General features: G+C 46.5%; 1 protein-coding gene and 1 long non-coding RNA gene across 2 annotated transcripts; one reads left to right on the top strand and one right to left on the bottom strand.

Annotated features, from left to right (window-relative positions):
- Positions 1 to 6,679: 6,679 nt before the first annotated feature.
- Positions 6,680 to 8,922, bottom strand: LOC135288202 (uncharacterized). The gene is made up of 4 exons (XR_010351456.1): positions 8,867 to 8,922; positions 8,547 to 8,671; positions 8,155 to 8,215; positions 6,680 to 7,292 (listed from the first exon to the last, which is right to left on the bottom strand). It is a non-coding gene; the product is annotated as an uncharacterized LOC135288202 (long non-coding RNA).
- A 10,485-nt stretch (positions 8,923 to 19,407) lies between these two features.
- SOX4 (SRY-box transcription factor 4) lies at positions 19,408 to 24,152 on the top strand. Its single transcript, XM_064422669.1, has one exon. It carries the CDS (start codon positions 20,389 to 20,391, stop codon positions 21,688 to 21,690), a length of 1,302 nt encoding a protein of 433 aa, XP_064278739.1. The 5' UTR covers positions 19,408 to 20,388; the 3' UTR covers positions 21,691 to 24,152.
- The last annotated feature ends 1,511 nt before the right edge of the window (positions 24,153 to 25,663 follow it).

The following is a 25,663-nucleotide window of genomic DNA, read 5'->3' as shown; positions in this document are numbered from 1 at the left end:
CTTAATTTTCTACGTGTTCTGCACTAGGTTTCAAAATTAAGGAAGCAGCTTCCTGAAATGGAGGCAGAGTGTTCCTAATCAGTGGAGCAGCAGGAGTCTGGAGGAGGCTTATGGTATGGAGAAGTTGGGCTAAAAAGCCATGAGAAATTCTTATCCCTCAGGATGGATCTTGCTAGGTTTATAGAGGGCAGTCTCTGACAGACAGTGGTGGGCAAGGGCTGGGCTCCCAGGCCTTAGCAAGGAACACAGCCCACTAACAGCTGAGTGATGCAGCACAACACTTGATGCCAAGCACCTGGGACTAGCCCTGTATGAATTTGTGGGGCTTACTTGGTACTTTACAGCTGAAAGATGTGCTTCAAAAGAACCCTCTTGATCCGAGCTGAAGTGGATCAAGCCACAGCCACAGCCAAAGACTCTGTTCCCATCCTGTGGTCAGTCGTAATACTGGACTATTTCAATGAAACAGGTACTGGGGACCTGCCATTCTGGCCTCTACTTCCTTACCAGCCTTCATCTGCTGTGTGTCCTAAGTCAGGCCCTGTGTGATATAAAACTGCTTAATATTGTATCCAATAGCCAGAAGGATATCAGTACCTAGGGTTTTGTGTAAAACTAAAAAATAAATTTGTGTAGGAATACTATGTGGGTTGGTGCAATGTAATTAAGTAATCAATTAACACAGTCACTTTTTTTTTTCCTGTTCCCATTCAGTTACTGTATAAGCGCTTTAAAGGATATTGCATTGCTACTTGTTTTAACTTGCATGTTTCTTACTTTTCCCTTTCTCATAGCACAACTCTGATGGCCACTTGCCATTTGACTCTCTGGTTCTGAGATGCAACTACGACTCAGTCTGACCTCCCCTACTGGAGGGGCAAGAGCTCAGCCTTGTGTCCCACCCACCCAGGTGTGCTGATTTGGCAAGTCCCAGCTTGAAGTTCTCCTGCATATGTGCAGTGCAAAGTTCAGATCTAAATACCCTGCCTTTCCGAGCATTAAAAGAAGCACCTAGCTGTGAGGTAGCGAGGAGCTAATCCACATCTCCTCCAAGGAAAAGCCCCAAGGGTCAAAAGAAAATGTCTTGAGAGCCTAGCCGGGCTGCAAGCAAACCTGTTAAAGCCTCCTGCACAGTCTTCCTCTCTGGACACAGGGCTCCCCATACCCCGGATGTCAGCTTAGCTTTCCTAAAACTAAAATACATATTTTTAATGAGCCTTAGCAAGCTTTGTCTGCAAAACTTCTTTCTGACACACTAAAGTAAATAGGACAATAAATCACAGTGTAATGCAGGTTTCATGTTTGGTCTTCTGGGATCTGTGGAGCTGTGGCAAGGCAGCCACTTAGTTAGAATTAACCAAATCATTGGTCTGATCACTGGCTTAATGGAAACTATTTTACATGCAGATTTGTTACTTGTTCTTCTGTTGAACTGTAAGAACACTTGCACTTGTGCACTGCTTTTATACTCCACTCAGCAGAGCTCCTCTTCCAAAGCTGTGAAGTTGCTTGTACAAGAAAGTATTATCACTCAGAATTAGTAAGATTATGAAAACTGGTTTCCATGCTGCTGAAGGCAATCACTGTGTTTTAGTTTTTAAATTAAGAGAAGATGATGTACATAAGCTACTATATAAAGGAATAAGCACCTCTCTTGTGCAAATGCACCCAGAGGTAACATCTAGAAGACCTTCTTCCATACATGTACGTGGATTTTTGTCAGGCCCAAAACTCAAACACAAGTTCATGGGTAAGACACCTGGGCACACCTGCAAACAGGTTCAGGCTTGAGCACCTGGAACACTGGAGGCTCCTGTGCAGATAAAGACCCTACACACAATGACCTCTCTTTCATCCTTCAACCGGGAGCTTTCCTCCTTTTTTAAGCCAGGGTAAACCACATTTACACACCACATTTCATACTAAGACACAAATGCAGGCAGGCAAACTCATTGCTATGCATGTAGGACAAGCAAATTGCTAGGTCTAGAGGGATGCGTCTGTGGAAATACCATCCTAGACTTACCCACTTTCTCATGCTTTGTTTTTCTCCAACATTCCTCATTCCAGAAGCAGAAAACTCTGCCTGATGGACTCTCACCCACTCAGAGGAGCTCTAAAGCACTTATATTAAGCACATGGCAAGCACACATCACTTAGCAGCCATGCACTTACATCCACAGCTCATTCACCAGCCATGTGAGAGTGCTTCACAGTCACTCACAGTTTACAGGCTTCTTCACTTTACATTTTCAGTTTTGCTCTATTTAATGTGTCTGTAGTTTTATATAGCCCCTAAAAATTAGTCATTCCTCCTTCTGTCTGCAAATCAAACATAGCTTGATCAAAAATAAAACAGAATTTAAATCTATTTCAGGGGGAATAAAAATGTGCCATTCTGGTTGAGATTTATAAAGAATAATAGTGATTATATTTTCCCATTGACTTAACAGGGCCAGGATTTGATGTGCAGTATTTCCCCTGCTCTGCAGTCTGACTATGGGAATCATGTTTCTGTGTGTCTTTAACACAAAATGCAGTGCATCTCTGATCTTATCTGGAACTATAAAGTGCTGTTATGCTAAACAATAAAGTAATTAATGATTTAAAAAGAAAAATCAGCAAATGAAGTTCAACCAGTTCTTCTAGTTGAGCTATTAGATGCAATTAACATTTACCTCAAATTTATCCCCTCATTCCTTTCTGGCATAGTTTAAAAACTGAACTAAGTGGCGTCAAAAGTAACAGAAGCCTCATTCTAAGTATATACTTAAAATTACTTAAAACACTTTCCTGTAAAGAGGTTTCTCGTATCTCTGTAAACCATTTTCCTGAAAGTTCACTCAGGTGAATGTTTTTTATTTGTTTTCCTGTTTGATGTTCTTAGTTCCATGGTCTGTGAGCAACTTGTGGGCTGGTGAGTTGCTATGTGGTAGTTTTTAGTTTAGTTATAAGTTTAAGCAGTCAAGTGCATTGAGTCAGAGACTGAAATGCTAGGTTCAAAATACAGTGTGCATGTATAACAGCATAAACAAAGTTGTGTACATCTACCTTATCATTAAATTAGTCATAATGCATTTTAAAAATATGATACTAATGCTTCTGAAAGATAGAATAAAATTAGTCTTAATCAGTGTAAAATTAGGTGAATCCAATCCTTATGAATGAACAACTTTCTTGCTGTGAGATACTGTCTTAATTTTATTGTTGCAATACTTAAAACTGCTTAGGCTGAAATGTTTCATGGCACACATCTAGCTCAGGCTGGCAGTTTACTGAGAAGTTGTCATTGAGCCCATTTTGATATTGTGACCAAGAAAGAACCTGTCCTCATTAGGAGCACCACCACATTTTACAAGCAGCTCTCTTGAGAAGCTGCTTTGTTGAAGAATAGACTGAAAATCTGCGAGCCAAATGAACTGCATCACTCTGAAATAGTGTGATGAAATAATGAATATCTGTAACATGAAAGCTCATGTGTTTGGGGTTTAAGGTCTAGTATTCAGTGTTTTGGAAAATTAGGAGTTGCCCACAGGCTCTGCTGGTTCCCTCTCCAGAGTGACTGATGGTGCTCCATCACCTTGCATTTCTGGGTATGTGGCTGGCCAATGCACATGTCATTCCAAGGAAACGTGATATAGTCTGAGGCTACAGCATTTCCTTGTTCTTGCGCTTTTTACCATTGAAGGTTACTGCAATCCCAAGAAGAAGGCCATACTGCTCATCAAGAGAAAATCTATTTTCTTATATAATAAAGATGTATATATTAAGTAAATATAAGAAGTGTTTTTACAGAATGCCAAGATTAAGGTTAAAATTAAAGAAATGCATTACCAATGTATCCTACAGACTTCTGGGCCACTATTTTAAATTGTATTTTAAATAGTCCGTCTCTCACCACATAATTTCATTGTTCAGAACTTTGTATTTAATAATTACTTCTCAACTTGCTCATAGTATATAGTTTTATAGCCATTTAAACTTTTGATAACCCCATTCTTAACTTAACTCTTCTGGAGCTGTTTACCCTATTTGCTGTTTATTTTAAGTAAGTAGAAGTCCAATCCCCTCTCTGCCTCTAGACTGCCAAGTTAAAGAAACCAATATTTTTTAGCTTCCATACACCCATCAGATATCTCTATTCCCTCAGGGAGTGACTATTCTCTAAGTCTATACTAATCTGAATTAATCTTTTCAGAAAAATTAAGGACTAGTGTCCCAGGTTTCTCACTGGTATATTACCAGGGCTGTGTATAACAGCTTCAATGCTTTGCAAAACCTACACTGAAAAAAAAATTGATCTTAAAATCATTATGATTTATGAAATTATTAAATTTATGGCTTTCTGTGACTGCTGTGTCTTGACAGATACTAACCCTGCTGTGACAGACCAGTATATGCAGAATGTTCCATCTGCCTTTATCATTTATAAATAATGAACATTTATCCCACAATAATAATGACTGCTGGGAACCTTTACCAGCTTGAACTCACACTTTTGTAGCACTTGTCTCCTGCCCCATTCATATGGTAACCCAGTTCTTCTTGAAAGTAATCCCAGTCCTGCTCTCTAATAGCAGTGCCTCTGAGTTATGAGCCAATTTCCTTAATGTGCTTCCAATCATTAATGAAAATACTAAATGAAAACAATGTCAGGACCAATCCTGGTCGACTTCACAATGAGCTTCCCTCCAGCTCAAACCTTCCCTTTTCAGCAGCCCCCAGAGCTGATCTCCCTGCCCCCATGCCTCACTAATGTCACAAATAAAATATCCTCATCTTCTCCAGTTAAATTAATTATTTCTGCGCAGCACTGTATCATCAAATACTTTACGACCTCTTAATCCTTCTTTTTGTATTCCTAGAGAATTTTTTATTTTATCTAATGCAGCCTTAGAGTCAGCCAGAAGATGCCTTTGGTAGAGCCTAAACTGTGTTTGTTCCATCTACCATCTGTATATTATAATGCCTGGATTGATGAGGATCAAAGCCTTTACTTTTTATCACCTTGATCTAATTTTGTTCTAAAACTCAATTATTACTGGGTGCACTAAAGGTAGCAGTGGTATCATCTGTCCCTTCTGTGTCACATGCATTTAGACTTGTATCAAAACTGAAGGCTGGTTCCTGGCTCCAGTGGATGATCCCATCTTTCCCTGCCTGAGTTTATATCCAGCAGAGGACTTTGGCTGACAATAAGAAATCTTGAGTCTGGAGTACAAACAGAAGGGTCCCTGCTGTGGGATACCTGTGAGGTTTGTTAGAGTTTAGACAGCACTGAGAGGCACATTTTCTCCTACACACTGCTGTGGGCAATAAATGACGATGCACAGTCCAGGGGGAACTGTCTCTCTCAAGCAGGTTTACTGTGAATGGAAAGGGAAGTTCCTGCATCCTTCAAATAACAGCACTCACTTCTCTTAGCTGAGGCTAATGCTTAAATTTATGCCCATTTGCTGCAGAGGCAGCACCTGAGACTGGTAACAAGACTTTTTAAGGCTTGAAATCAAGGTGTAACTTAATACATTTAGGAAGGAAAGAATGCATTTCTTACCCCCTCTATTAAATCTCTCCCCTAACCCAAGAAACAGAAGATTACTTCTAAAATCTAAAATTCTGTACTTCAAAGATATTAAAAAAATAATATTCTGTGAGGGTAAAAAACAAAGTCAGATATGTTTTCTTGCTCTGAAATCTGACAGAACATCATTTTAGTAGCATATTCTGAGTTGTATATGTCCACCTGTAGACTGTCAGTAATGAATACTTGGGTGACTGAAGTGTCATTCTTAAAATAATTGTGTTTAGTCATTTAAAAGCAAAATGAATCCAATATCATTTCAAGTTCTAAACTGGCAAATTTGCAGAAAGCCCTCAGAGTGACTTGAGAAGTCATCTTGGGAGCGGAGCACTCCTTCCCTAATCTACCTGCAGGGAGAAAGGCTTGATCCTGGCAAGGTAAAGTAATGCAGGTTCTGAACCGATGAACTCCCAGGGCCAAAACAACTCTATGTACCTACAATCAAAGGGCAAAACCAAAAGTTTCATGGCACAGGAGAGCCAGGTCAGCTCAGGGTTGCTACTGCTGCTGCAGTGGTATATGGGCCTTGAGGACTGACTGCATGATATTAGGAGTCAGAGCATGTTCTGCATTACAAAAGGTAAATACAAAATAAAACACTCCCTTAGAGAACACATCAGATTAGGCACTCTCATGACATTGTGTCCTGCATTGGGAAGTTGCCCACATTCAATTAGTAAAAGAACAGACAGACACAAAGAGGGTGATGAGCACTTCAGCAGCTGGTGGTTTGTGCTGCACTTGGGACTGTCACAGGGGGGCACAGAGCAGCACTTCTCTCCAACATGGCACCCCTTTCAGCTGTGCACTCACCTGTGTCCCTAGGGAAAATTATATGAACCCTGCACTTCCTAAGACTAAAACTTCCTTCAGTGGATTAGTTTTTGCTTCACTGGATTACACGGGGCTGCAGTCAAAAATAGTAATATAATAAGGAAGTATATAGAATCCTGATACCTAGAGACCTTTGATGACACCTGAGCCACAGTATTTCCTTGGCAAACAGCCAAAACATTCTCACTCTCTTTGCTTCGGGAGAAAAAGACATGAAAACATGACCCAAGTGTTAAAGCTGCTGAGAAGCATGCCTTGGTCAGCAAGAAGATGTCATGGGAATTGGGAGACTCCAACACCTTGCCCCAGCTTCCAGAGAAGAGGTGGATCTCCCTGGGGACCAGACTGGCTGGGAGTGGTATTGCTCCTGCACTTTTACAGTTGGTTTCTCTTCAGTGCAAAGCTGGTGGGAACCTCTGATGCCCTGAGTGTCTCTACAGGGTGTCCAGCTCTGTGGACTGACCTGGGCAGAGAACAGCATTTGCCTAACATCCTCCTGCCACACAAAATGGGGCACTACTCTTATGCCTTTCTTCTTTGATTTGCTTGGCAGTAAAACACTGAAATCACACTGACAGACACTGGAGAGAAGGATGGGCCAGAGACAAGGAAAGCAAGTTATAGTCCTTGCTACTGGTAAGAGCAGGTCTCAGCCTTAGAGAAAAAGGGAAAAGGAGAACATTCAGGCCCCACAGTGCTGATACGAGGCCACATGCACCCCCGTTCCCATCCCACAGTGCAGACAGGGAGGGAACTCAGCATGATGTCCGTGGCATCCCAGCAGCTGGATGTGCATACACGTGCTAGTATCTTCTGCTTTGGACTGGAAGTAACATATGTCACCAAGCATAAGCAGTCAACTATTCAAATAGTCAATCTGTGAAAGTAAAGTACAGATTTGACAACTAAATCAGGTAATGCAGTAACTTGACCTTCCAACAACTAGAGGTCCTTAAGCTGGAAGCTTAAAAATTGCTACTATGGCCCTATTTCCTTAACTGTAAATTAATGCATTTTTACAATCTCTTTTTCAATCTAGATGATTCTGTCTCCAATCCCAGTGACACAGCAACTGATGCCGATATACCTGGGGAAATTTTAGCCTTAGTTGGAGAAGTCTTCCCATCTACAGTAATGTGATGAGCAATAAGGAGGATGAACACCAGAGCCTTCAAAGACAGGTCAGTGGTTGAAAAAAGGTCACTTTGTGCAAAATCTTCGGATGCACCCAAACAGTATCTATTTCAAATTATAAAAAGCTTTAAAAACTTCATCTTAGATGTTCAATCTATGAAAAACTGTTGGTTTTTTTAAAAAAATCTATGAAAAACAGGCCTTTTTAGCAAAGATCTTCTTTTTAGTGTTTTATACAGCAGTGCAAATATAATGCTAGGATTAAGAATCAGAGCAATAAAAATGATTTAAAGGTGAAAACATAATTCAGAATAAAAAGTGAGAGAGAATTCCAATCCATCTCAAAACAATTTGTGCAGAGAAGGGGGCTAATCTGAATATTATTCCCTGCATTATTTCTTCAGGTCCCTTAAATTCACACATTTAACTGTTTCCAATTACTATGCATATATATGGTGCTCTATGCCAATGATAAGACACTGCTGGTTGTGCATTTTAAAACCATCCTCAGGATCAAAATCCCAAATTCTTTTCTCTTTGGCTCTTTTTTTAAAACTATTTACATGTGCAATTTCATTACTTTTAAGAACACCTGACTTACTCACATGGAAATGAGTTAATAGTTGTGCTCTTTATGATTAAAACTCCTTTTGTTGAGAAGCAGATCTGAAGATAAATTTAAGAAAAACACATATAAGTATCAAGGAATTATTTATTTTATCACTATTTATCTAACACAAAATGGTCTTGATGTAAGTGAAGGCAGAAACCCCAAAATAACACAACCAAGACTGTCACACATTACAAAAACTGGAAATTACTCATTATTAAGGAACATGTACATTCATTTTAAACAGCATCTTTATTTTTGTACCAGAATATGGGAAGCTTTCTAGGTTATATGGTTTATTTGATTGGTTCACTGCTGCATATATATCTACACATCCTGCTGTCCACAGTGTGAGCCATGGAGCTAAGAAGAGAATTTAAAACTTACCTTTTTTTTATGACCAGTATTTAAAACTCAGCTTATAAAGATTGTGTTTGACTATTTGGAAAGTCTGGTAGTGACTTGATGGCACTAAACAGGCAAAAATAAGTGCTCATCAATGATAGATCAGTCTGAGAAAAGAAAAAATTACGCTTGAAAAAACCCTCTGTTTTATTGTAAATTAGAAGCCCAGAGAGCACACTACTTTAGAGTTTCTAAATCCCTAGAAAAGGAAATTGATAAAATGAAAACAAAATGGGTTCTCTGAAAGACATTGTCATTTTCTTCCTGAGTAGAACTAACTAAATAACAAAAATCCCACGCACACTAAAATGAAATGTAAATTCAAGATCTAGGACAGTTTACAAATCATTTCTGTGGCCCTAAAGCAAGATAAAAGGAAATAAATATACTTCATGGTTGGTAACCTATTAACTGACACCAACTGTTGCAGCTGCGAATAAAGCAAATTCATGATAAGATTAGCTATGTTGTTTGCACCTGGCCATCTGTAAATTGCTGCTTACCATAAGAATCACATGCTTTCTACTATTCACTGTGATAAATGCAGAGTAACTGTTGTTGGTGGGGAGTTTTTTTCCTTTGGTAAATAATAAACTAAATAATAAGGGAAAAAATGGTATGCAGTGGATTTGTTTTTCTATAGTTTGTGCAAAGTTTGCCATGGTGTGTTCCTGCTTTTAAAGAAAGAAGGAGCAAATCAAATAAATGAGACTGTACCTCACCAGTGTGGACAGAATAAGTAATCTCAATGTGTTTGTTTCTGATGGAGAGAGGAAATAATGAATAGTGAATAGCTCTGTAGTGAAATTGCCTTCAGGACTGCAAAGGCCTTGCAAGGTGTCCTATGGTTTTGAACAAAACTACAGGTTAACCTACCAAGAGCTTGAGAGAGTCACAAACAGCTCCTGAGTAACAGATAATGGTGCTGCTGCTGCTGTTGGCTATCCCTTATTTTCTGGCTAGAAAAAGCACACAAGAAGAGAAAGTTCATTGCACGTGTGGTGTTCGGATGCTGCCTTGCCTACTCATGGATGGGTGTCAAAATGCTGAGCAGAAGAGGGCAGCTGTGAAGAGCAGAGACCAAGGCGTGCAAGGCTTCTGTCACCCCCGAGAAAGCAGCAGCCATCCCCTCCAGAGCTGCTGCCCCCTCCACACATCAGTGCTGGGGTGGGCATCTCCTCAGCGAGGGCAGCACACCTGAGAGGGCCCGGGGAGCACACGCAGGGCTGGGAAACACCCAGGCAGCGCCTGCTCCGCTCCTGCAGGACAATGCCATCGGCGCAGGGGGACCTGGCACCCTTCCTGGGGCACAACAGGGGGGTACCACAGACCAAACCAGCAGGATATTTTCCTGCTTTGTCATGGGAAGATGCTGCCAGAGAGGTGTCTTGAAGTCCTGAGTAGACGTGCTACATGTGCAGCCAGACCTAGCAGTTGCAAGTCAATTTGAAGAATCCGAAGCCGGAATGATAAATAAGGAATGATTAATGATTAATGAGTGCCCTGAATACAGAACCTTTTCTTACTCCAGCTGAATAATTTTTTTACTCCAGCTAGATACTGTTCTCTACTCTATTAACTAAACCTTAAAAAACTGCTCAACCATACTGCTGAAAATGTACCTGTGCTGTAATTTGTCATTGTTTCAAATGACAGTATCAGCTATACAAGTCTCTCATTTAAGTAATGGCATATCACAGCAGCCAGCATGAATATTACAGCCCTCATTAAACAACAGATTCCACCGCTCCTGTCACTGCTTAATATAGCGCTGTTGCCCTGTGTTCCAAAAGAAGAACAATTGCAGGAGGGAAAAAAAAAGTAAATACAATCAAATGTCTGAGTTGAAGTCTTACCATGGCTGTGAGATAGTTGAGTGTCAGATATCCTTTCACAGCTGGATTTGCTTAGAACTCAGTGAACAATCCAAAGAGCAGTCAGACACCACTTCTCTCCCCTAGTTTGCAGTAATTTTGGCATTACATGTCGAGCTTTTCTGAGAAGCAGCTTCAAGCTGCTGATGTACAGCAGCAGGCATTTTCAAACCTCTGTTGCTGAATATAGATATGAAGCATATAAGATTACTAAATACATCAGCATATATCTATGTAAGAACAGCAGAACTTCTTCCATTTATAGCAGTAAAGATGGCAATATATTTCTAGGATAAGAAAAAGGAAAAAACAAAAATAGATTACTTGAGAAAGATTAAGTAATGTATGATTTTTATCTTCATCAGTAGGTGGCCAATTTTTCTTCTTACTTGCTGTGTGTGATTCTGAAGAGGAAATCAATAAACCACCCATAGGTAAATTTTTGCAAAGCTGGATGGAATGAGAGCTGTGCTCTGGGTCATTGCTGATTAAATTTCCTTTATGGTATTAGTAACAAATTAGTGCAGAAGTTGTACTAGAGGCTGAGAACAGTGAAATAAAGTTCAAGACACGAGAAGCTGTGGGCTGGTGAAGTTATGCAAAGAAGCCAAAAGCCTGATGGTGCTTACTTGGTGAAGCCTTCCCTCAGGATGGAGTGGGGAGAAGATTTGTGCACAGGGGACCAGCCAGACAAGAGCCAGGCAGCACCACAGCCCGTTCCCAGCTGCTGTGTAAGTACCTCAGAGAACTGGAGCCACCCTGGAATCACTGCTGATGGGATGCATTAAACAAGGGTGAGAACCTAAAAAGCTGGTGTTGTTTCTGGTGCCCGAGATGGCTCATATACGGTTAGCTCAGGTATTTTTACACCACACCACAGACTGCAGGGTATATCTATCCTAAAAAGTAAGTGCCTCCAGTGTGTATTTCTAAAGGAACTTGATACCTTCTGTCTTTTTTAGCTCTGTCGCCTAAATGCTGGAATTTTTTCTCCTAATGGTCTCGCTATTTTTTTCTGCCAGCAATTTTTTTCTCTCCCTTGACAAGGTCATACACAGAAATCTTGAGCACAGTGGCTGTGCATCTGCACGTGCTCGTTGTAGCAGCCATGGTGCCTCAGAGCTGTTCCTTAACAGTCACACACCTCCGGAATGAGCCTTACTTAACACATCGGCTACAAGACACGAGATGCAGCCTTGGATCCTGGTTACTTCCACACTCTGTGAAGCATCTACACTGTTCCCACATAACACCCGGGCCACCCCAGCAGAGGCTTTCTCCAGTGCTTTATGTCACAGGGGTGAGAGCCCAAGGAAAACTGCAAGAAGTGCGTGCCTCCAACCCCGCCCCGGCCCTGGGGCACGCGTGGGCAGCTCCCGGTGACTCCAGCCCTGGAATGTCCGTGCATGGGGATGCTGCAGCATCACCCACCAGCACCGTCACCTTCCACCTCACAGGCTCCACAAAGACCAGGAGGAGAGCATGAAGGAGCAGACCTCGGACTCCTGGTGAAGGCAGGTTTGATGAAGTCTGAGCAATGTTGGTGTAAATGTTGTCTTTCTGTATTATCTGGGAGATACTTGCGTTGTAAGGCCATTATGAAACATCTTACTTGGCATATAAACGTGTAATTTACCAATAATTCTGAGCAGACTACTGATTTGTGGAAGTCACCCCCATGTCATTCGAAGGTGCCCATCAGCCAGACACTAAAATAAGGAGTAAAAAAAAAAAAAAATCAGTTAAATGAGAGTAAGAACAGACCATTTGGATGTGCACAGTCTTCCTGAATACAGTGATATTTTCTAACTTCTCAACAAGATTTACACCTCCAATTTCAAAGGCAGTCCCAAAAAAAACAACAAAAGTTTAGCAGGTAACCTTTCTGTGGAAGACTTTTAATTAGCAGAAATACAAGATTTGTAATGGTTTTCAACTGCTACATTTATAATCCACAAAATTACTGTACACTAGCATACTCATACAATTTAAATAACACAATAATTTTATAAAGCAAAATTCAAAGTTATGGGGTTTTTTAAAATAAATTTTGGATACCTATTCTGAAACCAGAATTTGTGTTATTGGTGGAAACACAGGAGCTCATGATTTAAATTTAGGAAAAGACATAGAAAATGCCTGATTCTTATAGTGCATGATATTCCAGTTTTCTGAAGTTCCATACAGACAATTTATTTCTCACAGTAACGAATTCACACTTGAATACAAACTCTATAGAGCAACGCAAATTCAGACATTGTGCCTCACTTGAGCACACCTGCACATTGAGATAACTGCTGTATACACCACTTGAGTGTGAAAGCTAGATCAGGATTACATGGGATAGTATTCCACCACCTTCTTCATTCTGTTCAAAAAGATACAATTTTCTGAGAAAACAAGATTTTAAAAAATTATTATTTCTAAATAAATATTCATGTTTAATATCAAACTAATAAACTTATTCTGCACAAACAGCCTAAGCGAGATAGGTCTCAGAGATTACAGAAGAGACACTGGCAAGTACAGAGTGATATCATTTGAGCAATCTATTCAGAAAAGATTAAAAAACAAAATCTACTTACTAGTTATCACACCAGCACCATCATTAAGAACAATTATATGGAAGGAACCAGGATGAAAGCCAAACTTCTATTTGTCCAGAGCACAAAAAGGAAAAGAAAAAATTACTTTTTTCTCTCATTCATTTTAGATTTAAATGTATTTTGCCTCTTCCCAACAGAACCTGATCTAGCTGTTTTTGATCTGTGCATCAGGAACATCAAATCAGAAAAGTTAAATAAAAACTGTTTGACAGGAATTAATCCATTAATGTCTGAAGAATATTGGGCTGAATGGAGGGTGATAGATTTTTTTGAGTACAAAGGCAATTTTATGATAACAAATAAACACTCTCTAATGCTGGAAATGATAGACCACTCTTTTGTCTACTACTGCCAGAATACCTTGTACATAGATAACCCAAGCTGCCTGCAGGTTGCCAGAGGATTTTTTTTACTTAGAGTTGGATCCTGTTGAAAATCACTGGTTAATAACCCAGAGCTTGCAAAAGAAAAAAAGGACCATTTTCACAACTAAACAGTATGCAGGATATTTTTCTCTCCCCCCCTCCCTTAGTTTAATTATCTTAAATATATCACTAAAGAAATGACCTTGCAAAAACCGAGTCAGAAATGCTAAGATCTTCATTTTAAAAAACATATTTTTCCTGTGTGCCCAGGGAATACCTTATCCTTCCTTTCCAGGAGGAGTAAGTACAAGCAACATTTTTCTTAATACAAGAAGACATTTATACACTGAATGTAATAGTATGCAGCATCCCACCTGAAGATCCTTAAAAACAACCCACATTTAACTCAATGCACAGTGGTTTTGTAGCTCCCTCTTATCAGTGATGCTAAAATCTGGGTGACATCATGATGTTGTGGAAGTGGGCACAAATATTATTTCATTCTTGGTACTATGTGGGCTTCTGCTGAACTGCCTGCTGGCAGCTGTTTGCTCCTTCATAGAGATGGCAGGAAAAGATGAGCTGAACGTTACACGGGCGGTGGAGATAAGGTTGTAGAAGGCAGGGGAAGGTGAGGGCAAGCAGGAAGGAGAACACAGATGGCTGGGAGGGAACTTAAGGGGCAGAGGTGAGGAACGCGTTCAAAAAGTGCAGTGGTCCAAAGAAGTGGGGCCCTGGCTCCCTGACCCTCCTGCAGGGAGGAAGGATGGGCCCTGTCAGAGAGCTGGCTGCAGGCACCGCCAGCTCCCCTCCGCTGGCTCTCCTCTTGGGCTCCCCTTCCCGGGGTGGCCTTCACGCAGCTGCAGCTCATGCATATGCAATCCGCTGCTACATATGCAGCAGACCGGTAATTCCTCTTCAACCTTGTGGCTTTTCACTTTGCAGAAAAGGCTTGCCAAAACGTTGGGGTTTTTTTGGTTTTTGTTTTTTTTTTTTTTTTTTTTTTTAAATGAACTAAAAACTCTTCTTATATAAAGCTGTTAAAAAACAACAACAAAAAAAGTCTACTAAATGTTACAGGATTTAATAGGAGATGCAGTTCTCCTTTTAAGTAAATGCAAACAATGTGTTTCCAAGTTTCTTTATTATTAATATTTTTGGCAGAGCTTTTTGAACTGGTGTTACTCTTAGAGAACAAATTGAAACTTAAAAAGTCACAAAGTGGATAAAGGATAGAAAGCATTATTATATTTTCTTACTAAAATCACTGGAGAGGTGTTCCTGTCCTCCCAAACCATTTACATAAAAGTGATAAATATCTGAATTAATATAAATATGTATATGCAAATGGATTCCTACCTACTTATTTTGTTAAATGAGCTAGAAAAGTGTTGGCATTTCATAACAGGAGCACTGGGTGTCTATGTACAGGCTTGTATTCAAGTAAAATGCAAGTGAATATACAGTCTGGAAGGAAACAATACCATAGAACTTTAGGCAACAGATTTTCACTCCTAAGTAAATAATATCCTCCATAAAACACTTCCCAGTAATAAAAGTTCTTCTCCACAAAGCTATCGGAGAGAGTTCAAAGCATTTATGAATCACCTTAAATAAAAGTACACTGTGAATCGGAGTGATGCAATTGTACAATGGAGTTTTCTTCTTGCAAACAGGACGAAGAAGGAGGGCCCTCTTTCATGTCTCAGTTTACACCTCTGATCCTTAAGCACGCTCTTTGATCTTTGATGAATATCTGTTATCATCATGTTATTTCAAAAGCCATGCCTTTTTTTATTTTTCCCCCTTAATGGCAAGCATTTCGACTACTTTATTTTCTTTGGATCAAAATAGGCAATAGGAAGGTGGTGGGGAGTGTGTTCTTCAGTGGCATACCACTGCTCTGGCCTTGTCATTTGCAGTTCAAGAAGGTTGAAATAACCCAAATACACCTATTTCAAATGTGGCGCAAAATGTCAGGAAAAATATGTGTTACAGAGGAAAACACTTAGAAATAATAGAGGGGTTTCTTCAAGATAAATAAGATGCCACCTTTCCCTACCCTGTGGATGCCTGTCACGGGGCACGGGAAACAAGATGTTAGTGAATCCCTTTCACTCATTCATTTATTCCCCGCAGCGTGTCCCCTAGGATCGCTGGACGACCCTCGGATGTCACTGCTCAGGACGTGCCCTGGTCAGAGCCCTGCCCCTCCGGTGCGGGTGAGCACGGCCGGGCCCTGCCCCGCCGCGGGCACCTCGTGGGGCGGCGGGGGCGCGGAGAGCCGCGCATCCCTGCGGGCACAGCCGCGCCGCTGCGCGCATCCCTGCGGGCCGCTGGGCGCACAGCGCGGAACTGACTGCGTGTCAGTGAAGCCGAGCGGCCGCGCCGGGGCGGCTGCGGAGCGGGGAGGCTGCAGGGGGTAAGAGGCGGCCGCGGCACCCGCGGGGCTCCTGGCTGCGCTGCGCCAGGGCAGGGAAGCGCTCCGCGCCGGCGGGGGCACGCAGGAACACGCTCACGGGAGGGAAGGTCTGCTCCCGAGAGCTCAGACGGAGTAGGTTGCAAAGCGTTTCCCACAGCCGACGGAGCTGGGGGTGTGGAAAAGACCAACGGCAAGGGCTGCAGTTAAAGGAGCCTGTGCGCTGGTAACCCTCAGTTTAAAACAGAAGAGCGAGGTGGGGGGAAGAGCGGTGCTAAATCTGCGTGTCCTTAAGACGTTTTAACCGGTGAGGATTGCGTGTTGATTCACACAGAGCACCTGCAGTCAACCACAGATTCACAGAACGATTTGGGTCGAAGCGGACCTTAAGGATGACCTAGTTCCAACCCCCTGCCATGGCAGGGGTACCACCCACTAGATCATGCTGTTCAGGGCCCCATCCAACCCCGTCTTGAACACTTCCAGGGATAGGAATGCTGGAATCAATGCTTTAAGTGCCCAGTCCTGCAGTAGATTTGCCCAGAGTTATTGTTCCTGAGCAATCTCTCTTGCTCCATGTGCAAGGCGAGCTGCAGGTCCCGGTGTGTTTTCAGTGCCCCTGCCCTTAAACCCCGCATCGGGGTTTGGCATCACTCGCACGCTGTTCCGGCGGCGTACAGCTGACTGCGTGGGCACTGCCGCTCTTTGACGGAAACCCACCGAATTTCAGTCAGAAACTTGCAGCTTATGCTGCTCCATAAAACCACAGGGGGGAAAAAAAATTAAAACAATAATAATCGCGTGTTCGCTAGCTCCGCGTTTTCCCACGTCTGGCAGAAGAGGCTCAGCGCTGCCACCTCGCGTCCCGCGCCGCATCCCCGGCCTCACGGAGCCTGCAGGAAACAGAAAGGGAGTTTCAAGGGTTTTTAAGTTGTAAAACGAGGAGAAGCCTTGCCAATACTCTTAAAACTTCATTTTTAGACGGAAGTTGAATGCTCGTGCTTTATGCCTAGGCTTAAAAAATTTGGGGAGCTGGAAAGTATTTTCAGTCCGCCACTGGAGGATGAGGGGTGGAAGCAATTAACTTTGAGGAAACAGCTAAGAAATTGTTGTAAAATGCTTTTTATAGAGTTTCACATCGTGTTCTTACACTTGCTTTATTAAGTAGTCCTAAATTTCACTTTTGTGGAGTTTTTGTTCAGGAAATAATAGTCTTCCATCCATCCCCACTTTTTGAACCAATATTAAATTGATGTGGCTGCTTTGATCAGGAAGACAACTCCTCACCTGGAGATGAATTTTATTCATGGTGGTCAGGACCTTGCAGAACTTAACATAAACAAGTGAAAAATTTCTTATGCTTTTTCTTTTTTGTTTGCCTATCAGTTTGGGGTTTATTTGTTTTGCTTTAATTTGTGTCTGGAAACATGGGAATATTTTACTTGCTTTGTAGTTTAAACAAATTGATATTTATATGTAAAATACAACAGTTGGGGGTTGAAATCCTGCTGGATACCATGCTGACAGGTGGAGCAGCCAGAAGCTACTGACTGCTCCCAGTCCCAGTTTTTCATGCTGCTGCACATGAATACCAAGAGTGTAAGCAAAAGCCAGGGCTTATTCCTGACACCAAACCCACAGTGAGCCTCCTTTTCTGTAGATGTTGGTTGTATAGGGTAGAACAGATTTGATCTTAGCTTTGGGGCTGCAGGGGAAAAACACAGCATAATTTACTACTTACAAAGTGTGAAGGTGAGAAACTCCACTGATGTCACTGGATGTCGTCAGCCTAGAGGAAAGCAATATTTTATCCAATCTTGACCAGAGGCTGTATGAGGAACCAATGTATTATTTTTGCAAGCAAAGCTATAATTTAATTTGTATCTTTGTAAACAGTCTCAGTAATGTAGGTGGCCTACCCAGGGAGGTACTGAGAATTCAGGATTTTTCTCAGCACTTCACAGCCGTGTTCTTTGAGTCCAGTGTGAGATCTTAATATTCAAAGCCTGTTCTCAATCCAGCTAGAAGCTCTGCTAAAGGATCCTACCATAAATTTTCTTGCAACTATATACAACTTATTTTTAGACCTCTTAGATATTTTAGCTATATCCAACCATTATTTTGCTTCTGATTTAAAAAGGTGTTTCTAATGGGTGTTGTGTAGAAAAAAAAAAAAAAAAAAAGAAAAAGATAGTTTTAACTGGTGCTGTGTTTTGCCTAATAGCTTTTCTGGTCCCTGGCCTGATGAGTGATGTGAGGAATCTTTTGGAAGTAACACTGCCATTGTTTTTATGGTCTTACTGCCCCCTTTACCTGAATATTGGAGGGGAGGTTGATGCCACAAGGCCTGAGGGGGTGCTGCACAGCGCCTGACCTCGCTGCCCTGGTTTTCTTCATTACTGATCGTGGCAGGACAGAGGGAGGGGCGCATGAGACCGAACAGCAATACCCGAAGAGCACCTTCAGCCCGGGAAGAACCCCGGAGAGGCGGGGAGGGGGGGCCCTGCTCGGCGGGGCGCACGGCAGAGGCGCGGCAGCACCTCCCCGCCAGGGCCGTACCTGCCTGCCGGCTGCGCCCCGCTTCTTCCTCCCGCTTCTTCCTCCCGCGGCCCCTCCCGCTCTCTGGGGACCCGGAGGGGACGGGCCGGGACCCCCAGTCGCAGCCTGTCCCCGGGATCGGGCGTCTCGGTGGGACCGCGGCATGCGGGAGCGGCAGGTAGCGAAACGCAGGAGAGGGGTCGGAGGGTAAAAACGCGATAAGGGCAACACCTCTTCCTCGCTCCGCGCCGGGGAATTTGGGGCGGGCGGCAGCGTTGCTCAGCGCCCTGCCCGGTGCGGGGCCCGGCGCCCCGCGGGAGGTGCCCGCCGCCGGTGCCGTCCCACCCCCTGCGCCGCTCCGCTCCGCTCCGGCTCCGCGGCGGAGGGGGCGTGACGGCAGCGCCTCCCGGGCGCTTCTGCAGGGCTGGCGACCCCTCCGTGACACTCCGCATGTGGGCGTGGGGACGGGCGCGGGGCGCCCTCCGGCATCCCCCGGGCAGCGCTGCCCGCTGGGCGTGCGGCGGCTGCGGGGCGGCGGGAGCAGCGTCCCGGCCCTTTGTGCGGGCAGGTGTCCGCGCTCGCCGCCCCGCAGCCGCGGCGCACGGGGGCGGGACGCCTTGGTTCCCCGTTCTCCCTTTCTTCTTCTTCTTTTTTTTTTTTTTTTTTTCTTTTTCTTTAATTATTTGTATTATGATGATTTCTGCTGATTTCCTGATTTTTTTCCCCCGGCAGGGAGGAGGGGAGGGAGGAGCGCGGCCGGGGGGCGGGGGGCCGGGGGGCCGCGGGCACGTGCGCGGCGAGGCGCGGGGCGGCGCGCGGAGCTGCCCTCCTGCCCCTTTTAAAAAGTTCGCCCCGCCGCCGGGAATGAGGTCAGCGCGGGCGCTTCCCATTGCACGCGGCCATTATTACCGCTCCGCGCCGGCCGCCAATCCCGGGGAGGCGGGCGGGGCTTGGCACGCGGAGGGCGTTGGATACAGCGCGCGATTGGCCGCGGGGCGGGCTGCGAAAGGATAAAGCGGCGCGGGGCGGGCGCGGGGTCCGCTCTCAGCTGCGGCCGGCGGAGCGCGGCGTGCGGGGGGCGCGGGGCAGCGCCCGGCGGGCGAGCGCGGGGGGCGGCGGCGGCTCCGCGGGGCTCCGCGGGCGCGGAGCGGCAAGCAGCAGCACCGCCGTCAGCAGAGGACGAGGAGGAGAACGGAGCTGGGCGCCCGGCTCGCCGCTCTTCCTGCCGGGGACGTACACACTCGTTCATGCACGAGCGCTCTTTTATTTTTCTTTTTTTACGGCGATTTTTAAAATTATTATTATTTTTGCCTTCTTATTTCTTATTTTTCTTTTTTCTTTTTTTTTCCTTTTTTTTTTTTTTTTGCCTTATCCCGAGGGGTTTCCTTGTCGCCCGGTACCTCGCAACTGACAAATCCAACCTGCACAAACTCCTGGCCGCCGACCCCGCCGCCACCACGGGTCCTGGAGCCGGGATTTTCGGGGCTTCGGGGGCGCGCCGCCTCCCCCCTCCCCCTCGGCGGTGCACGCTGGCCGTGCCCAGCGCTGAGAGACTTTCGGCGGCAGGAGTGCCGCTCTCCTGAAACGCCGCGGGCAGGCGGAACGCGCTTGTGAACTGGACCAGCTGCTTCGGGGAGGGGGGAAACCCGATGTGGTGAGGAAAAAAAGCAGACCGACACCCCCCTCCAAAAAAAAAAACCCAACCAAAAAAGCCCAACACCCCAAGAAAACAAAAAAAAGCAAACTTGGACGGGCGGCTCGCGGCGCTGCTTTTGCAGAAACTCTTGTCTGACCGCGGGCGGCCCCGCCGCTCCTGCTGCTGCCGCCGCCGCCGCTGCCTCGAGGGGGAGAGGACCGCGCCGCCGGGGACGAGGCGCCGGTGTGGAAGTACAAGTGGTGCGGGGAGCGGGGGCGCGGCCGCGGGGGGCTGCGCCGTCCCGGTGCCGCTGTGAGAAGTTGCGCGCCCTGCCCCGCGCCGGAGCGGCGCTGAGCCCCGGCGAGCCCCCCGCCGCCGCCGCCGCGATGGTGCAGCAGACCAACACGGCGGAGAACACGGAGGCGCTGCTGGCCGCCGAGACCTCCGACTCCGGGGCCGGCATCGAGCTGGGCATCGCCTCCTCCCCCACGCCGGGTTCCACCGCCTCCACGGGGGGCAAGGCGGATGACCCGAGCTGGTGCAAGACACCCAGCGGGCACATAAAGCGGCCCATGAATGCCTTCATGGTATGGTCACAGATCGAGCGGCGAAAGATCATGGAGCAGTCCCCCGACATGCACAACGCCGAGATCTCCAAGCGCCTGGGCAAGCGCTGGAAGCTGCTCAAGGACAGCGACAAGATCCCCTTCATCCGGGAGGCGGAGCGGCTGCGCCTCAAGCACATGGCGGACTACCCTGACTACAAGTACCGGCCCAGGAAGAAGGTGAAGTCGGGCAACAGCTCCGCCAAGCCCGGCGACAAGGCGGACAAGGGCGGCGGGGGCGGCGCCGGCGGGGGCAGCGCGGGCGGCGGCTCCGGCGGCCCCGCGGCCCCCGCCAAGCCCGCCCCGAAGAAGGGCGGCGGCGGCGGCTCCAAGCCCTCCCCCGCGGGCGGCGGCGGCGCGGGCGCGGGCGGCAAGCCCCACGGCAAGGCGGCGGGGGGCAAGGCCGCCCCGTTCCCCGGGGAGCCGTCGGCCGCGCTGCTGCCGCCCGAGCACCAGGCGCTCTACAAGCCCCGGGGGGCGGCGGGCGCGCCCTCGGGACCCGGCAAGCCGCTCGCCGAGAAGAAGCTGAAGCGTGTCTACATCTTCGGGAGCGGGCAGGCGGCGGCTGCCTCCGCCTCCCCGGGCGGCGCCGTGCCCGGCAGCCCCACGCTGAGCAGCTCGGCTGAGGCCGGCGACCCCTTGAGCCTCTACGAGGAGGGGGGCGGCGGCGCGGGCCGGCCCGACGGGGACTGCGGCGGCGTCGCCTGCCCCTCGCCCTCCGGCTCCGGCTCGCCCTCGGATCACCGCAGCTACACCAGCTTGCGTGCCTCCTCCCCGGCCCCCTCGACGGCGCATTCCTCCTCCGCGTCCTCCCACTCCTCCTCCTCTTCCTCCTCCGGCTCCTCTTCGTCGGACGACGAGTTTGAGGACGACCTCTTGGACCTGAACCCCAGCCCCGGCTTTGAGAGCATGTCCCTGGGCAGCTTCAGCTCCTCGGTGCTGGACCGGGACCTGGATTTTAACTTCGAGCCTGGCTCGGGCTCGCACTTTGAGTTCCCGGACTATTGCACGCCGGAGGTAAGTGAGATGATCTCGGGGGACTGGCTGGAGTCCAGCATTTCCAACCTGGTCTTCACTTACTGAGGCGAGAGCCGGGCCCTGCTGGAGGAGGCACCGGCGCGCGTGGCTGTCGGCAGGACTCGCCCACCCCGCCAGGCGCTTTTGTGTCTTTTTCTGTTTTGTTCGGTGTTTGTATTTTGGGGTTTTTTGGGGAGGGAGGAAGTGTTTTGTTTGTTTCTGGGAAGGGGCTGTTGAAAGACTGCTTTTTGAGCTTGGGGAAGGAGCGGGATCGCCCTCTCCTTGCGGAAAGGCCAGCAGTCCCCTTCCTCCGGCTGCAGACGGACTCGCACACACCCCCTCCGAGAGAGGAGCCTGACGGTGCTTTTTGAGAGACTGGCGGGAGCGAGACGCTGTCCTTTTCCCTTTTTTTATTTCCTGAAAAGAGAGACAGAGAAAGGGGGAGGGAGGGGAAACCACACACACCTCTGGGTTCTTTGTTATTGCCCATTTTATAGGAATAAAGAGGAGGGGGAGCGATGTGTTGTGCTGAGAGCACACTGGATGTCTTGAGCATTCGCCCTTTCCAAAGAAAGAGCGATCAGAACTGCTTGGGAAAAAAAAAAGGAACAGAAAATCCACCCAAATCTTTCGCAAAGTTCACATTTGCGGGGAGAAATCCTGTCCCGGTTTCTTCTGCGGTGAGAAGAGGCAACAATGCTGGGAGGAGGAGGAGGTGGATGGAGCTGGACTGAGATCCTAGTTAAGCGGAGAAGAGCCAGACTTACACTTGAGAGCTATCTTGGAAATACGGTGGGGGTAAATAATAATAAACTGAAATGGATTTGCACGTACAGATAAGGAGGCGGCAGCGCTTTTCTCAGTCACCTCATGTAATATGTAGAGAGAAAAATAAGGCTGAAACTTCAAGAACACTGAAAACTTCTTTTGAAACAGAGACCGAATGGGAACAGTTTCTGTCATGATGTGGTACAGGGGAAACTGAGGGCGATGGCTTTTGCAAAAAAAAAGGAAAAAAAAAAAGCGAAAATACAAAAAAAAAGTAGTTTTTTTCTTCTTACTCAGAATCGTGATGGTGTTGGATTATTTCACTGGTGGGGTTTAATATAGCATGTTATTCTGTCTATCTTTTCAAGATTTCTGTAAGACTGTTGAACAGTTTAAAAAAACAAAACTAGTGTTAGGATAATATAAAAGCAGATAGATGGCGCTATGTTTGATTCCTACAAAAATATCACCAGCTTTTTTTCATTCTTAACTCTTTAAAGGATTCAAACGCAACTCAAATCTGTGCTGGACTTTAAAAAAATGAAAATTCAGGACCAAATTTTTTCTCAGAGTATGTATGTGTTTGTTCCTTATAGCTGTAAATGAAAAGACTGTTTTTTCTCACCGATGCTCCATCCTCGTATTGTTTTTTTTTTCCTTGTAAATGTAATCGGATGCCATTTTATAAGTGGACGTATTTATACTGGCCAAACATTTTTGACTTTGTATTTCTTTGTCCTTTTTTGGTAGTTCTCGTTGTTACCCGCACCATTTTTATGTCTCCTTCACTGAAGGGCTAGAGTTTTAACTTTTAATTTTTTATATTTAAATGTAGACTTTTGACACTTTTAAAAACAAAAAGAGAAGAGAGATGAAAACGTTTGATTATTTTCTCAGTGTATTTTTGTAAAAAATATATAAAGGGGGTGTAAATCGGTGTAAATCGCTGTTTGGATTTCCTGATTTTAACAACAGGGCCGCTGGTTAGTATCTCACACGCGTGTGCGCGCTCACGCTCACTCACACTCTCACACACCCACGAATCAGCCCCTATTTTGTCCATGTTTACACTCCAATCTGCAGGCATCTTAAAGTGACAGCATCCCTCACCGCCCCCGCCGCTGCCCGCTCCGCAGCCCCCCGCCTCTGGCGGAGGGGGCGGCTGGGGGCCCGGGGAAGGGATTTACACTGTATGCTACCGTTTTGGGGAGCCACCTGTCCCCGGATGAAGTGAAGCAACTGGTGCATTTACACAGAAGGGATCCTGTACCTTTAACTTGTAAACCACATCTTTTGCACTTTTTTTCTAAGCAAAAACGTGCCGTTTAAACCACTGGATCTATCGAAATGCCGGTTTGAGTTCGCGACACTATGTACTGCGTTTTTCATTCTTGTATTTGACTATTTAATCCTTTCTATTTGTCGCTAAATATAATTGTTTTAGTCTCTTATGGCATGATGATAGCATATGTATTCAGGTTTATAGCTGTTGTGTTTAAGATGAAGAAAGTGAAAACATCTTTGTACATTTAAGTCTGTATTATAATAAGCAAAAAAGAAGATTGTGTGTTTATGTATGTTAATATAACATGACAGGCACTAGGACGTCTGCCTAATGAGGTGGTTCCGTTAAGGGTTTAACTTTTTTGTTCTTTTTTTTTTTGTTCTTTTTTTGGTCATCCATCCTGTGCAATATGCTGTGTAGATTTTTTTTTTTTTTTTTTTGGTCTACGGCCACCCCAACACAACGTGGGGAAAGGGGAAAAAAAAAGAAAAAAAATCATGCCAGCTAACCATGTCAAGTTCACTGCCTGTCAGATTGTTGATATACCTTCTGTAAATAACCTCTCTTTTTTGTTTTGTTTGTTTTTATTTTCCTTTTTTTTTTTTTTTTTTTTTTTTCTTCGGGAAGGAAATAAAATCAGCTGGAACTGAACCCTAACACTGGGCTGCCCTTGTCATCATTGCTACGCCGCCAGGCCCCTCGGGGCAGGTGTGTTTGTCCCTCCGGACGGGAGGGGCCGGGCAGGGAGGGGCCGCGCTGCCGAACCGCCCACCCGGGACCGGGACCGGGGCACGGCCGGGGAGCGCCGGTACCGGCGGGGGCTGCGGGGCCCGGGCTCGGCGGCTCCAGGGCAGGGGGGTTCCCACCTTCCGGCGCCTCGCTTCGCCCCCCGGGGCAGCTCGCCCTGGCGGACCGCGGGTTGAGATTATTTTCCCCTTTAAAGAGATTCCCCCTCCCCTTACGTTTTCCTTTCTGCCCTGGCGCTTCGGGTGAGAGCGGCCGGCGCGAACGAGCGAGCGGCAGTGGGGCCCCGCCGCCCACCCTCCATCCAAAATAGTTTCTCCGGGGCACTTTAATGAAGACTTCCTAAGGCAAAGCGTAAACAAAAATCCGGCCGTCAGCCGTAGGGATGCTGGGGGCTCACGGGGAGGTCCTTGTCCCCTCCTCCCCGCTGGCCGCCAGACGGGGCCGAGGCCGGTGACCCCGCTGGGTTTCCACGTCCCGGGTGCCCGCCAGCATTCCCTTCCTGCCTGCGAATATGCATCGTACCTCGAGCAGTGTTTTGTAAACCGATTAAAGCATCCCACTGACATAATGGTTTCACTTAGCTGTTAATTTACAGCTGGCTTAGAGCCACGAACTCTTTTTCCATGAAAAAAGAGCAGCAAGCGAAAAGAGCCGTGGTAGCGGCTGTTTCGCAAAGCCACCGGCGCAGGAGGTTAATGTTTGCTCTGCCTTATCCCCGTGAATTCCTGGGTTGTATTTGCCTTGCAAAAAACCCCATCAGCAGCTCCGCGCCACTCATTGCCTGGGAGCTTTCCCGGTTAGCCCCCTTTGCATACAACGCCTTTCCTGTCCAGGGTCATTTGCAAATCCCATGTCTGTGCCGGTGGCCTCGCGTGTCCCCCGGAGCATCCCCGCCCGGCCCGATAGGCAGCCCCCGGAGGGGTGCGCCCAGCCCCGCCCGGCCGGGGCACCTTGCTGTGTCCAGGCGGTGCGGTTAGTGATTAACTTCCCCTTGGGTCTGGGCACTGCTTGAAATCGTCGGAGAAAACTGCTAGGGGTGCTGATGGGACAGGCGACAGGCAACAACATCCAGCTACAGCCACTGGCAAGCAATGGGCCTGGGACTGCGTCCCCCCCTTTGCCTGGCTCCGGTTCCCGCTGCCACTCCAGGCCCCTTGGCCGTTGGCTACAGTTGACTTGAGGGGTTTTATGGTTTCCTGCCTGTGTGGTTTGAGTTCTCCCATTATAATAAAGTCCAGT

The sequence above is a fragment of the Passer domesticus genome, chromosome 1, assembly GCF_036417665.1.
Source record: "Passer domesticus isolate bPasDom1 chromosome 1, bPasDom1.hap1, whole genome shotgun sequence".
In the NCBI taxonomy this organism is placed as follows: Eukaryota; Metazoa; Chordata; class Aves; order Passeriformes; family Passeridae; genus Passer; species Passer domesticus.
Note: the sequence above shows the minus strand (reverse complement) of the source record. Positions and strands in the feature narration are given on the sequence as shown.